This window comes from Gallus gallus, chromosome 11 (assembly GCF_016699485.2).
Source record: "Gallus gallus isolate bGalGal1 chromosome 11, bGalGal1.mat.broiler.GRCg7b, whole genome shotgun sequence".
NCBI classification, from domain to species: Eukaryota; Metazoa; Chordata; class Aves; order Galliformes; family Phasianidae; genus Gallus; species Gallus gallus.
This window is the reverse complement of record NC_052542.1, coordinates 7,247,529-7,264,132: the sequence shown is the minus strand read 5'-3', so window position 1 is coordinate 7,264,132 and position 16,604 is coordinate 7,247,529. Positions and strand designations below refer to the sequence as shown.

Genomic DNA, 16,604 nt, shown 5'->3' with positions numbered 1-16,604 from the left:
AGAACCACAAATTCTACACATATCTATTTCCAGTTGCTACATTTCAACTTATTACATCCTATGTTATCATGGAACTGTCTTAACAGTTTTTCATTTTATTCCATTAAGTGTCACAATAAACAAGCAGTGATAAGGAAGGATAGAACCAGGTCCAGTTAACATAGTAAAAAAATTTTGTAAATGACAGCCAATCAATTTAAAATACAAAACAGAGCAGCGTGTGCATGAAAAAAACATCCTTCAGTGAGAACAGAGATGCTGAGATTAGAAGGCTGAAAGAAATATACTGCCAAATTTAGAGTCACTTATTCTTATAGAATCACTTCACCGGTATATTCCATCCTAGTTATGCTTCCTTAACTAGTTAGTAACCGTGTGCTTCCCTTGCCAATACAGGATGATTTTCTTCTGCGTAGGAAAGTATCATATAGACTGTTCTGTAAATTTTGACTTGAAACAGAAAATCTTCCCATAAACTTGGGCTGCAGAACATAACAAGAGGCACCTTACTGTTTCTTGAATGAACAATATGCTCATCTATAAATTCATACATCAGAGAGGGTCTAACTTATGCAAAAAAATGTATTTGTAATTTGTCAGTAAAGAAATAATCAGTAACTCACGATTGGTTAGGAAAAGGTATGAAATACATTATAGATTTTTCTAAGTACACTACAGTGGGCAGAGCTGTCAGCTGTAAGCAAGGCATTTACAGGACACTGTGCTGTAGGTTCCAATCGTCAAATTTAAATGAAGTGAAAACATGTATTAGGGCAAACAAACATTAGGATAAGCTGTGAATTGTGGCTGTATTATAAAGCAAGGTGCTGTAAATACTTAAGTAGATCAGCACACACTTGAAAATAAATTCATACATAGTAATAAATTATGCTGAATTAGTTTTACGACTATGTCACTCAAAACAAGAAATATCTTGCCCCAAAAAGCTGAAATAATTTAACTGAAACCCAACCTTGAAGATGCACAGTGAAAGCAATCCTCAAATATCATTTGGAAATGTACTTTGTTACAAACTATGAGAGATACAGTAGAGCTGTGGGTTAAGAGGTGTGGGCTGGTTCAACTTGATGATCTATTTTTTTTTGTACAACAAAAATAACTCCCTAACTTAAACTGAACTGAAGACACCTATTTGAATTAATTAGCTCTATTTCCAAACCTTAGCAGAATACTTTTATCCATTTGTCATCTATTGCTAGAGCAGCTTTGGTGCTTAGGTTGCAGTGTTTTGTGCTCAAGAAAAAGACTCACCAGAAGTCTCCGTAATTTTGTGTATTTTCCACTGTGAATTATCTATTATATATTTTTCCAGGTATGCAAGTTTTCCTGCCAAAACCATAATTTCATAAATACATACATACATAAAAGTCTTTTACACAGCATCTTTGCAGGTGAAGAAGTTTGACTTTTCAGGAGAGAAAATTTGTTTTCCTTATTTCACATTAACTCAACACACAGCATTTTCCTTCGCCTTCACAATTCCCAAGTCACAATACCTGATCCATTCCTAGCTTAGTTAAGTAGATGGCACTTTTCTGACAGTTTATGTCTTCACATACTGGTAACAAATGTTCACTTTGTCCATCACCATCTGCCAAAGAGAACAGAAAAAGTCCACTTACATTTGTAAACTCAAACTCTGCGTGCAAGAGATGATCAGCTGGGAATTATTTGTTCTTTTTCAATGTGAAAAATTAGACCAAGATAAACTAATAGTAAAAAAAAAATCCTTAGCCATTGTAATCATCTACTTTGAGTCTTTTGTTTGAAGCTCATCTTTGCTCAAGCATTTTTCATATTGACCCATAGCAGAGAGGAAGTTTTAGATTTTAGTTCTGATGTTAAGTAATATACTTAGAAGAGCAAATACTTCACAATTTGTCTCAGTCCCTCTGTTTAGCTGGGAAAAAGATTATGTTTTCTATAGATCTACCATCACAAATCCACTGTACAAAATAATTTCATTTTTCAACTCATTTCCAACTCCTGCACTGTCAGGAAGACTAAGCCTCAGGAGTCCACACATAATTCATTCATCTATATTAACAGGTAAAAAAACACACAAAACTTGTCTAACAGAATGGCTACTAAGTTCCAGGCTTTCAGAATTGGGCCAATCTGAGTAAATTACAGGTATTTCAGAATGTTCTTCTGACACATTCATTTCCAGTACCTTGAGTAGAATAATGGCCTTTTACATGTTTTAAAAAAGCGATATATTTGCCCCTACAATTCTGACACACAGTGTATAATAACAAGCAGATTGATTTTCCATTCTGTGTTCCAGGAGAAATTCCTATGTTCACATTACATGATTCTGACCTTGCAGTCTTTCCTAGCATATTTCTCGTATGGGCTGAGTAGTAAGAACAGTGAAACAGCTGAATGTAAGCAGCCAGAGAGAAATTAGAATTGCTGCTTTCAAGATTAGCACTGCAAGTCCCAACTGTAAACAAATATGTCAAATGTGACTTGTTAAAGAGATGCTATACTCCAGTCCAGAGAAAATACAGACAATCTGCTTTTCCAGGCTATAAAATGAAATACAAAAAACAAGTAAAAACAACCAACCCAACAAATAACAACTGTAATACAAAAAAACCCCGCTGTAATACCAAAGTCAGCTTTTCAAATCACCCCATATCCATAACAAAGTTTTGAACATCTTGGTATTAATATTTTAATTGGATTTTGTACAGTTGCTTGACAAAGTCTCCTTAGTTGATTATATAAAACCCAGATCGCCCTCAAAAGTTAACGTATCCCTTATTATTTCCAAATATACTACTAATTATTTCCAAATATACTACTGACCACAACATGAATATTTTGTCATGCTTTACCTATACCATAATTAATGCTTTCTCAGTGTGCCAAATTATATTCCTATGAAGCGGAACTTCTTTTTTAGTATATACATCTAAGTACAGTTAAGCTTTGTAGGTCCCTCTAATCATGTAAGGAAGCTGAGAGTTGGAAAATAGGGTTATAAGGGGGAGGAAGAGTGAAGAAAAATATCAGACTTCCCCAAATACCTCCAAGTGGTACAGCCAAACTGTCACCTTCTGTAGTTTCCTACTTAACATCTGCCTCGCAAATTATTCTACAGTAAAGCCCCTCCCAAATTGTAATGGCAGCTCAGTTATCAAGTACAAACAGTTTAGAGCAATCAGTAGCAGAAATTCTGCATGTCAGCATCCAACGAGAGTGGAAAGTAAGCCACGTCTGACCAGAGAAATTAACATAACGAGTAGTGAATTTGACAAGTCTTAAATCAGCACCAACTTACAAAGCGGGTTTGTTTTCTTTCTGCATCATTCAAATAGAATAACTAAAGCTAATTACTTGCTTTAGTTTTTGCTTACATGAACTAAGATAAAATACTGCACAGACAGCCGGCTTTTTCAGAACTTAAAATGGGAAAAACTCTAATTTGCAGATGATCAACTACAGAAACACTGACACCTTTGCTAGATAAGATTAAAGTTGCAGAGATGCTTGGTAATGATGTGGGTGCTTGGTGAAATATTACTTCAAATTAAGCCATAATCATCTCATCACACTTCTACAGAAGTTTCAGCCTGAAGTAATATTAGGCTATTTTCATTAACTCATGAGGACAAAGAATCTTAAAATATCAACTCTTCTTTTGCTCTTGGTTAGTTAGAAAGGAACAAGGACAGTCTCATTTTAAGTTATGCTGTGAAGCGGAGGAGAAAATAAAACATTTGATTCTACTTAAGTCACAAACGTTTATCTTATGCTGGCAACTCTGATAATCCTGGTTAATTGGAGGTCAGTTATACTGCAGTGTACAACAAGAACAACCTACGAACATTTCAAGAATAATCTTAAACCAAGCTTTATGTTAATGTAAACTTCTAATTCCTTAAAACAGTTAACAGTTTTAAATTAATATTTTTCTGGAGCCATTTTTCATTGCCCTACACAATTACTGCTTTATAGTAAAGCATTTTTATTTTCAAGTGATAAAGGCTGGGTGGCTCAATTAAAGGATGCTGAACAGTCTAAAACCACTTCCATTTCTTTCTTACCTTCTCAGAAACACACAGTCCCATCAGCTGACTTAGCTCTAATTGCTTACTGTGTAACCAGGTAAAAACTAGTATCAGCACATGGAGAAAACAGAAATACAGCAGCAAAGGAAAGAAATTATAAGCTTGGACCGCATAAATTTTTACTTGGAAGCGCTTAGTATGTTAAAGATTACATTCACAGTTAGGAGACAGAAAAATTACCAGCTTCAAAGGCAGATACAGAAAGAAGAACCTAAATAAAAGCAGCTCCATTGAAAGTTCTTCAAGTGGCTCCTAACTGTATAGTCTTTAATGTATTTCCTATTCACTTCAAACATTTTAAGAACAAATACTGCGTTTGATGTGGTGCCTGTTTGTAGGTGGAAATAACTTCAATATATTTGCTTATTTGTCATACTGAATGATTAAAATATAGCTACGTACACTTTACCTACTGTATGCCTAACACACGAAAATATGATTTTTTAATTTGGACATTCATTTTATTTCTAATGCGTATCTTATACAGTGTACAGATCCTTCCATTGCTACTGGGATTATATGATCAAAAGTAATTTTCTGAAGAAAAATAATGTTGAAAAAGGTAATTTTTTTCTAATAATTTACAACAGTTATCATTTTTGATAAAAATACAAAGGATAAGGATAAAACCCACCCAAAATAATGGTCAATATTGCATTCATTTAAATGAAATTTTTGCCTCAGTCTTTGTTAAATAAGCCCAACAACAAACAACTCCCTAAAAACCAGTCCTAAGCACACGTCTAGAGCACAGTGTTTCATTATCCAGTTTTGTATTTCCATTTTGCATTGTTCTGATGTGTAATAATGAGATATAGTACAATGTCTCCTGTGTTTCTGAAGCCTTTCCAAAGGCACTATGTGAAACCAACAATTGGATACAGCGACCTTCCCAGCTTTGAAAGAAAATAATTGATTCTAAATCCTTGTGTGATTCCTACCTTGAAGCACCAGCTAAAATGCCAAGTTTTGGCATAACCCTACAGATCTTGAAGACCACACAAAAATACCCCAGGAGCCGCTCACAGAAGAGCTCAATCTCACTGTTATAACCAACCAACCTTAGACATACAGAGCTATCTCTTCTCATCTTCATGCTCAGTTTAACTCTCAATTTAAACAAACATCCCTCAAATTTCAAATGTAATCTTGAATTTAAATTCCTCCACAAAGGAGGAGGAAGCCAGAAACAGAAAAGGAGCATCATTAGCACACTTGCTGCAGCTTGATCAGGTTTTCATCGGTGAAAAGAATGTGCGTGAAGCTCTGCTGGGTTTACTAACGAATACGACATTGGTGACAGTGGCTAGATGAGCTTGTTAGATAAAATGAAATGAGTTAGACAAGTTTCAGCTTAAAAATGAGAACAAGACGTCATGACTGATTCTAACATTTACTTATAGAGACTGAAGAGAATCTTTACTGAGGTCCCAAGGTCTACTAGTCTATCTTTTGGCAACTGTATGGATTTTAGACTATTCCAGTTCAAGTTGCTGGAAATCTCAAAGTTACCCTTACTTGTAATTTCAATGCACTTTGTAGCACTAGATTTGGTTAAATATACTCGAGACTTCTAATGTCCAATACAATTGAGTTTGATATTCAAATCAACTTTATTTTGTTTGAAAGCTCATTATCTTAAGTTTATCTTCTGAAGTAATAAAATGATTAGAATTCTTTTGTCACTATACTCCTTTAGGCATTCAAATAGATGGTCATGACAGAGATAATTATCATAAATTACTAAGATAATTACACATTATTAAAATATTAAATGTCAGCTGCTTTTAGAAAATATGAATCACAACTTCAAAAAACAGGTGCAAAGGACTTGTAAAGATGATTCAAAGTTCTGCGAACACTAGAAAATATCTTAATAACACTATCCTTTACATTAAAATTCTGATTTTAAGTTTGCTATATCCTTCCATATTAACGTCTCCATAGAAAGAAAAATATTTAAACAAAATAAGCAAACTGCACAAAAAGACTTCCAGACCTTCAAGCATACTAATAAATCCAAGCACAAAAGAGTAATGAGTTAAAACGTGATATGAGATTAAAAACAAACTGATAAGTCCCCTTCACGCTAAGCAAGAATTAGTCTTGAAACTCCTATTGTAGTTCATGCTGAAACCTACTCATTCCAAGTATCTCACAATGTAAAACAGACTAGGACTTAAACTGCTTGGAATTATCTAATAGTACACATTTAAAAAACATGTGGTACCCATGTTTCACTTGCTAACAAATGGTGGCAACAGTGGGGGGCTTGTTTACACCATTTAAGGAAATGCATTTATGTGACTACATTTTGGTTAAAGAGATTTTGTTCTATCAACAATGAATATTGTGAAATAAAACTGCAATGCTGAGTTGTTCAACAACGAACGAAGAAACAGATAGCATGCATACTGCCCCTGTGATTTCATTATTGGAAAGAAGGCAAAGTAATTCTTCATGCACATGCCCCTTTTACAAAAAATAGTATTACGCAACATGTATCTTTTTCATCCCCAGAACGTGTTATCATTTGTTAGCAAAATGTGAAAGAACCTGGCACAAGCTGGGAAGCATCCGTTCCCCCAGAAATGAACACTTCTTTGGAGCTTCATTTGAAACAACGTGGACAAAATTTATTGTTTCCAAGTCATGGTCAGGAAAAAAAACAGGATTGGAATTTATGGTTTGAAAGTTCACAATGCAAAAACACCAATGGCAATTAATTTGAGATGCTTCCGTGTACTGCTGTTTCAGATCAACTAAAGCATGTCTATCACAATACCAACTTTGTTCTTACCTAAGGTGCCTAAGAATTATTTAAAACCATCAGCTTCTACATCTTTTCACCTAGATGTATCACAGTAATTATAGTTTTCCTCATCCGCAGAGTATTTCAAAACACACAAGCATTGTCTTCCTGCATCTTAATCTTAGAGAGCCCTTTTATCGGCTGAAGGAACACAGTGCTCAAAGGACAGGTACTTTGTAAAGATGTTATTTAGCAAAATGCATCATTTTATTTGATACGTAACTACTGTATCTGAGGATTTGACATTCTGAAGGAAAAACGTAAGGACATTTACATTCTAAAGTTGAGATCCAAAACTAAAAGCTGCAGAATTGTAATGCAACTCCACAGGCAGAAAATCAGCACAGTTAAGGTAACATCGGCAGAAGAACAATCAAAGCCTACAATAGACAAAAGATCTCTCAACAAGATGTATTTTGTATAGGGTAATCAATGGATTTAAGGAAAACCAACAAACTAAGGTTAGGCACTCTGTTATACTGCTTAGATATAATGAGCAGGCAGTAACAAGCTATCATTACCTGTGAGAAAAATGGTAATTACTACCATCTAACATCCAAGTAAGATACACAAAACACTTCAGTCGGTAAGGAGAAAATCAGAGAAGATTGTTTTAGAATTACTAGTTGTATGACTAGATTCTAAACATGAGAAAAAATTGAGTTAAGTCTTTCAAAGACTTCAGTAGAACTTTAATAATTCCAACCCGTGCTTTGCCAAAAAGCAAGCACGTCTGCATAATATGATTTCAGAAGTTAGAGAAGACCACAGAGACCACTGAGCAGCAGCTAAAAAAACAAACAGCAAGTAAAAAGCTGGCCAAATGCAACCCTAGAAAGTATGAGATGTTGTATTTATTATGGTATTTATTCATGAGGACACTATCAACAATGTCATCTAGTTACTTTTTGGAAAGATCTTCACAATTAAACAGCAACTTTTCCCCCATCTTCGAACCAAGCAAAATCAGTGACCAAGGAATAAAACCTTTCAATTCTATTGTCAGATATAACAAAGAAGGATTTATCAATCTCCACTGAACTAGTTATACATCAATAGCAGTTATAAAATTAGTTCACAATAAAAGTGAATTATTAGACTGTATCAACAGCATAATATTCTATGCTAATTGCTTTTAGGTCATTCTCTTAAAGACATATTTCATTCATCTTCAGTGCAGCAAGAGAATAACGGGTTTGTGTGTCCAAATACGGTTCATATTCACTTCATTGCTCAAAAAATTGGTCTAGTTTTCAGAATGCTTCACTAAAATCCTTACATTTCTTTAACAAATTTTTTCCCCAAGATTTCAAATACAATTATGAAAACAATTTTTAATTGTAATAACTTATCAGAATTCCAACATTTTTATTTCCTTTAAAATCAGTACAAGCAGATTGTATAAAAAGCCTCTGCAAGCACACAGACAACAGCAACAGAGGATTAATCATTTTTGCTATAGCAACCACTGCACTGCAATTACCATAGTGACATGAGAAGAATAGAAAAAGTAATAATGAATGAAGAGCACTTCCTTGTTGGAGTAATGTGTCTGCCAAATAAGTGCAGAATTCTCTAGCGCCCAGCTCTACTCACCTTAATCAACTGAAATACTATTTGTAACAGACATGTCACAAAGCATTTTTGATTTATTTTAAAAAGGGCAATACAACTTCGTTGACTGTTCACCATTCTTTGATCAGGTTAATACACAAACCGTTGCCACGACGTACCGGGGGGTGCTACTTATTTGAGAGGTTTTGATTTACACAACTCTGAGATCCACCACATTAAAATACATTCATACACCTACATTTGCCCATTTTTAAAATTAAAATATGTGTGTATATATAGTATATATTTATAAATGAGTATATATGGAAATCTAGTAGACCTTAGATACATGCAAACATACATTCTTTCATGGAAAAAAATCAAATTCATTATCTGAGTGCTTTTAGAAATACTTTGTGCTAAGATTACACAAACATCTAATTGGTCTTTTTTCAGCACCATTTATCTAAATAATTTCTATTTAATAGCTATTGCTCAACTTGCTTGCTTAATTTAAAAATGAGAAGTTTACCCCAAATCAGCCACTAGTCAAGATCTTACTCAAATACATCTCCCTCTATTTATTTTCCCCCATTTCTTCTTCAAATGACAGATACAAAGTTATGGCTGCAAAGGGAAGCTCAAATAAAAATTTTGGAAGCAGACAATGTCAGACAAGCTCACCTTTTTAACAAAACACATTTTGTTAAGATGTATATGCGATCAGTAAATCAGAATGTTGGGACTGTAGAAGTACAACAGAGCCGTACAACAGGAAAGGCAGAATTAAAGCTAAAAAAGCTAAAAAAGGCAGCTCAAATGATACAGTACTCCCATGCTCACGCCTGGACTGGATGTAGCTCTACAGTCTGATGTGCACATGGTTAAGTGAGACAGGGCCAAAAAATTGAAAGCACAGAGAAGTGTGTAAATTCTTTGGGACCTGTGTGGAACAGCGAGCCCTGTACATAAGCACTGAGATACAGAAAACACGGAGAAAAGGGAAGAAAAGAGCAGGCAATGTAGAAAGTAATATGGAATGAGAATGTAACAAGCTTAGTACTGAACACATTTCTAATCACAGCATCTGTATGTCGGCCTCAGCACAGAAGATGGATGTAGTGTGCACAGAGCAGGGTGTGAGAGTTGTGGTAGGTTCTGCTTAGCCCATCACACACTGTTTGACAAAACCTACTTAGGTAAAAGGTAGAGCAATCTTTTAAGTTTGTATTTTCTCATGCTGCTATTCTGATTTGTTATCGAATGAAACTTTCTTCAGCTGCTACTACAAAACCACGAAATACAATTTAAAATTGCAAACCATCATAACTAAACTTCCTTTTGATTTATGGCAATTGTTATTTCATCACTTTCGAAACAGAAAACTGAAAAAAGATGATGTTCAAGTCTGATAAACTATTTATAATAAGGCACTTCCTTTCACCTCAGCTCACTACACACAGACCTTGTGCAATAAATGCCTGCTTTTTGAAGCACCTCAAGATGCGCAGTAGGTAAATGCAGTTAGCTATGGGCATGTAGGCCCAGGTAGAATTTTGGGGGAGGTTGTAGGGATATGACTCAAATTCTATCAGACTGCTCTTCATAAAAAGGCATGGAATTTAATTTATATTATCTTCATTACTTATACACGCTATTTTAGTACTTAAGAATTCTCTAAAATTTTTTTCAAAAATAAATCTGTTGTTTTAGAGAAATCCTGAGGAGATGAACTTGAAAAAGCCTGATGCATTATTCCATTCCCTACCAACTGCTACAACAGAAGAAAGATGAATTCAATGTTTAAGTCACAGTAGTTCTCAAGTAGTAAATTCTAAATCATAGTTGTATGTATTTTTCCTCAGGAAAAGTTAAAACATGCATCAGCAGCATCTTGACATGGGAAGATTCATGCAACCTTAATGCCTGATTCAAACATAATGCCTAGAAAGCGCACGCACATCAATGAAGGAAATGAGTATCACAAATCTCTTTGTACCTATTTTCTTTCATCAAAATGTTTCCAGCTCGGATACAGCCATTCACAATCCATATTAAGCTTTTGTCAAGTTTGCTCCTTCAGACAATTACAGGTGATAATTTTTCCTTGTCTTCTACATACATAAATCCAAACCTCTTTAACAAATTATTCTCTGCAGCCAAGGGGGCAGCCTAAAACCTCTCACATCCAGCCCTTACCTGCAAGTCCATAAAGCATTTAACAAAAAAATTCCTCCAAATCCCTCAAAAACCCCACTAAACCCCCAGAACATTCTTCCATCCTTTTCTCTCTAAGACTGCATAGAGCTGACTTAGAAACCACATTTTTCCTATCAAGTTTCAATTAAAAAATACCTCTCTTCTTTGTTTCAAGATACAAAGATCTCTGCCTTACTTTTCCCATAAAAAATCTCAGTTTCTGCAGCTGAACAGATGACATAATATGACAGAGTCATTTTTGAACACAGATCACAAAGAACATTCATTCTTCAGTATCTGTGTATATACTGCTAGTTTGGAACGTCTTCTATATTTCAGTTATCCTTTAAGCACTCCATAAATGTTGGAGTCCTTGCATCAGATTTCTCTGCACTTGATTTTTGCAGACTAATTGTAAGTGACTGAAAGACATACCTGTGCTCAGCCATAGGAAGGTCTAGAAAAAAGAAACAAAGCATACAACTGACATACAAATGTCCCAAGCCTAATCGTTCAGCCAAAAGAAGACATGTCTCCTCTAACAATTTTGAGAACATCAGCTCATATCAGCCAAGAAATGCACTGATGTCTTATAAACAGCATTTCTAAAAATGTCATGAAAACCTGCATGGCAAGAGATCTACCTAAATATGTTCCACCTCCGAAGAGATGGTAGAAAAGAGAAACAACATAAGAAGTTGCCCCTTTCATGCTGGATGGATTTGTGTGATGTGAATTCATCTGTGAAGATAAAGATGGTAACGAGAATGCTGAGGAAGACATTCTGCAAGATCTATAGTGGGTGGTCTCTCTTGCAGCTGAAATTGAGATCTCCCAGAATAACCAGGTCCAAAAAAGTCAGCATCTCCTTCCGAAGGTGATACCGATTATTACCTACCTCTCCGTTCTCTTTGCCAGAATCACTGTCCCTCCGCATTTACTTCTGTGCATTTCTCAAGTCCCTACATGTATTCTCCCTCACTGTATTTTTACTAGAAATTTTGTTCCCCTGTTGTCTCATGCTGATGCTCCACCTGCAAGTTTAATGACAATTAGCAGAGCAGGGTATTAAACAATTCGTGATGGAACTCTGAACCAATGGCAGCTCCCTGCTGCTGCATAACTACACCGGCCATCTTGCATAGCCCTGGCTGCACCAAACCCATGCAGTGTAGTGCAGCCTTCTATCAGACTGACTTCACTGACTTTTTTAAATCGTAATTTTAGTATCTGAACAGTTACACTCCTCCTGAGATGTCTCAGCATTTATTAAAACCTCATTATGATAAATTTCTAAAGCTATGCTGTAAACATTTGGGCTTATTAGCTTCCCAGCACAAAGATGAATATATCCTACATAAAGATTGCTTTACACAGTGCCATAAAAAAAATCCACTATATACTTAACGTGCGTTAAGATGCATTAATCAGAACATGAGCTTGAAAAATAGTTACAAAAAATCCAACATATTTATAAGTATTTTGAATTGCCAAAGATATAGTATTTATACTTAAGTGTTCATATTTGTAGTTGAACAGTGAAGGATTTCACAAAACATGGTAAGAATTTCAAAGAAGAACCTAAAGCACTGTTAAAGTTTTACCTTTATTTACTAGCGATATGTAAACTCATTCCTAGTTGCTGTAGAAAGGACTGAGAAATATTAACCAGCAGAGATGTTTTCCAGTTGAAAGTCAGGGAACAGCTTTTTTAGAAATATTATGAGTGCTTGGAAGTAGCAGCAGACAGAAAGAACTGGAAACTTCAGCTATGCAGAGTCTGACTTGGAATTTTAAAAATGGCCACGTTCTTTATCTGCAATATTGCAGATATTGATGCAACAAAGTTACCACTGGCCTATGTTTAAAGATAGGCTCCATCTCACAACAAAGTGGGATTCGTTGTTTAAAAATTCTTGATATTCAGTAGCATCAGCAGAATTAGGCCTGTACTATTTTCTCTTGGGTCATAATTTTTTTTTTTTAGTTTAGAGCATACACAAAAGTAGTATTTTTTGAATTACAAAACAAACATTTCCTGTTGTCTGTAACCCAACACACATTGATAATCCATAATTGATTGAAGGCCGTTTTGCTTGGTTCAGGTAAAACAAATAAGCAAAAAACACAATAAAACCACAAAATCACAAAAAATAAAATATATCTGATAGTAACTGGTTTGATATTCATACCATGCGTGAAATGAACAGTACACATTCACAAATGTGGCCCTCAGAAAATAGGTATGGATGACACAGAATGCACTGGAATAGCTAAAGTCAAATTTAGTTGTGTTTATTAATAAGTTCTGAAAGTCTCTGTCCCACTTCTCTGAAAGGATGGTCAGGCACTGGAATGGGCTGCCCAGACAGGTGGTGGAGTCACCAACCCTGGAGGTGTACAAGGAACGTTTGGACGTTGTGTTGAGGGACATGGTTTAGTGGGAACCACTGGTGATGGGTGGATGGTTGGACGGGGTGATCCTGTGGGTCTTTTCCAACCTTGGTGATTCTATGATTCTAAGTTATTCCCAGAATTTTCACAATCTACAGTCACACAGATTTAAAATCTTTAAAAAAAACCCCAAACAAATAAACCAGAAAATAACTTTAGAATTAAACATATTTTAAACAGCTTTATTCATTCTTTGATGTAGAACAGCTTACTGAATTGTGAAAAAGAAATTCTTGGCGTATGAGTAGTTTTAAAAAAAATATCACTCACCAAAATCTGCAAATACAGACTGTCCAACAACCACTGCACCGCTGGGCTTTGCTTTACTTCTTTCAGGCTTAGAGAAGTTCCCATCCTATCAAACAAAGATGAAGGAGAAAGTGAATTGCAGATCAAGTGATAAAGCTTAACTTTTGAACCAAAAAATACGTACAAATAAAGAATAGATTACGTAGATAAGAAACATCTTAGCTACAGAAAAAATGCATTGTTTGGAAAAGGAGTATTTTTTTTTTCATTTCTAATCCTTCACAGAATCCTGTAGAAATGCAATAACAACATTGCTTAGATACAATTGCCCACATATTTTTCTGTGTTTTTAGGAACAGACAGGGTTTCCAGCAACAGTATTCTTAATCATTTAATTATGATTTAGACAACTGTTATTTATGGAGTGACGATTTTACAGATACATAATATTTAAAAGCACACACAAAACTATTAGAACTTTTGATTTTCCTTCTAATTTGAAAATAAATTGATTTCACATCAGGTCTGCGTTAGGTCTTGCTTTAAGTCTTCATTAAAACCTTGGCCTGCAAAAAAGTATTCCAAATTTCATCAGAAAGACAAAAAAGGATTTGTCAAGTTTTGTTTATTATAAAACCTAGATCACAACTGTGACTAAACCCATTTAAAATGTTTTTTTTTGTTGTTTTTTTTAAATTACGACAGACAATTCAAGGCTCACTTTTCTAGTCACTGCAGTCAGCTCACAAATTGACATGGGCCAACCATATGCACAGCAATTAGGAATGCTGCAAAAGCAGCTTTAGACAGTTAGTACCTGGACGTTTAACTATGCATCTTCTCCTTGACATGTAATCTATACAAGCTCAGATAAAAGAAAAAATTGGAGAGAATTCTCTTGAGCAATATTTATTGTCAAAGCTCAAAGAGGCATGTAAATGAAAACAAAGCTTCAATAGCAAGCACCTAGATACAACATCTCTTACGGTGCTCAATACATCTATTTTAAAATAGCAAATAATTGTATAAATAAGTGATATTAATAAGGGAATGTTTACCATTTTAGAAGAAAAGGGTGCATTGCTTATCCATAAGATCTCAAAAATTATCAACTGCAGGTGTAAGTTTGTAGTCCGTGTACATGCAAATTATATCATGTAGGAAAATAGCTCAGAACACAAGTTTAGAAAAGCAAAAAAACCTCAAGTGTGGGATTCCTTGTGGTCAAACGTTACATTCCTGGTGTAGTCACTAACATTCAATCCCTCAAGGATTTAATTCTTCAAAGCTAAAGCCTGTTCATTTTTAAGCTTGTATAAAATAGAAATATTAGATTTTAAAACTTTAAAGAACTAAAAATACAAATGATTCACTGCTTTAAAAATGCTTCTAAGTACAGCTTCCATTACTTTTGCCAAAAATGATTATTTGGAGAATATCTGGCAGATGAGCTTTTTATACTTCAGCAGAGGGCTGAAGATGGCCACGTTGACACATGCCAAGACCATATTCCCAGTTTTACACTGATTCACTGTGATACAATGGATACATTTTCAGGTACATATAGCCTTTTTAATGCACAGATGCTGATATTCTTAGCAAGAGTCTTATGGATGAACATATTTAGCATAAGGGATGCATTCAGTTTCAAATCAATTAACGTTATTAACAATGGAGTTTATCAGAATAAATAATTTATTTGATCCGTTTCTGGCCAGCCTTGAATTACATTTGTGATATCTGGTTAATGTAGGATTTGCAATCTTTTCAGCTGTAACCCCTGTACGTATTCTAATGGTTACAAGTGAGATTTTGAACTTCTGTCCCACAAAATCTTACTCAAGACCTTAAGTCACGGTTCTAACAAAACTCGCTTAAAGTGATTAAATCTTTGAGACAACAAGAACAAAAAAAATCTGATCAGCCATTTCTTCAGAAGCCATTGTGCTAAATGTCAGTAACTTCCGACAACAATTGATGACACAGCAGGGGTTCTGCTGAGTGTCTGAAGGCAGTCAGACTGCTTTCCTTTGTACTCCGTTGAAAAACCCGCAGAGAAACTTGTGCTGAGTAAAAGATCTTCTTGAGTGATCTGTTCCTCAAACCAGGAACGTCAGGCAGCCTTTTATGGTTTTCTGTTTGATGTTTCTGCATTTGAGTATCACGGTTACTTCTGTTTCCTCTCTTACCTTATTTATCCATGTCTCAAACTGAATGTCCGGATTTGAGGTAGTAAGGAACAAATCTGGGAATAAAAACAAGACAAATAAAATGTTTCACATTAACTGAAGAACATTTCTTAAGAGTAAAGATAGAGACAGGCTTCAAACAAAGTAGCGTACACCATTACATTTTAGCAAGTCAAAATTCAAATACAAACCTTTAATCTTTTTAATTTGGATTTATTAAGTTAAGCAATAGATATGCTGTTGACAGGAGAAGAAAAAAAGAAATGTTTCAGGCTTCATATACACTTAAATTCTCTCAAATATCAAAACAGTGTGAAAGAGTGAGTGCTTCAGAGGATTTATCTGATCATGTCTGCTTGAAGTGGAACTCATTCAAGAAAAGGGAAACAAAGAGGTGTATTAAAGACATCAAAAAAAAAGAAAAGGATGACCATCCTTTCAGGTTTAGCACTTGTTTTCTGTTCTACTGTCCTTTTCCCTCCAGTTGAAAATAACACTATCAAAGATGGGAGGTGGTGTTTACTCTGAGTAGAAAAAAAGACTTTAAAAAAATATAAAAGGTAATGCCATACCCTGAGGTATTCACTGAAAAAGCAGGTGGAGAGCTGTACAAGGAATTTCAGATGGCACAACAAGAGGTACTGACTTCCAGGGGAAAACAAACAAAAAAACCCCAAACAAAATAGCAACACACACATAACACACACAAAAACCACCACCAAAACCCCACATAAAATAACAAGATTTTGCTCACAGGTTCCTTCCTCCCCACCCTGTACTGTGAAAGCTGTACTGTTTAATTTTATTCTCCCTAATACTTGAAATGGCAATTTCCTTTAGAGCACTCACATAAAAAGACTTATCATGATAACGTGCTGCACTGGAATTAATTTTATTGCTGCTTAAGCATTTCTTCAGGAGAGAGAAGTCATGAAAGCAGACTGAAGATAGAGAGCATTTGTAAGCTTTGAATATTTAACTGCGCATGCAGAAGGAAGTTTGTGCAACACTGTTCATTAACATGAATCTAAACCATAAAAATACTCA

The 16,604-nt window shown here is 35.0% G+C and overlaps 1 protein-coding gene across 7 annotated transcripts in view; it reads right to left on the bottom strand.

Annotated features, from left to right (window-relative positions):
• The window catches only part of ITFG1 (integrin alpha FG-GAP repeat containing 1), a 73,018-nt gene that overhangs the window by 33,886 nt on the left and 22,528 nt on the right, over positions 1-16,604 (bottom strand). For all 7 annotated transcript variants that reach the window (XM_040707061.2, XM_046899445.1, XM_040707062.2 and 4 more), the window contains 3 exons: positions 15,558-15,613; positions 13,390-13,474; positions 1,518-1,612 (listed from right to left, as the gene is read on the bottom strand). In XM_040707061.2, coding sequence (XP_040562995.1) covers positions 1,518-1,612; positions 13,390-13,474; positions 15,558-15,613 — 236 coding nt within the window. The remainder of the gene's footprint in view (positions 1-1,517; positions 1,613-13,389; positions 13,475-15,557; positions 15,614-16,604) is intronic.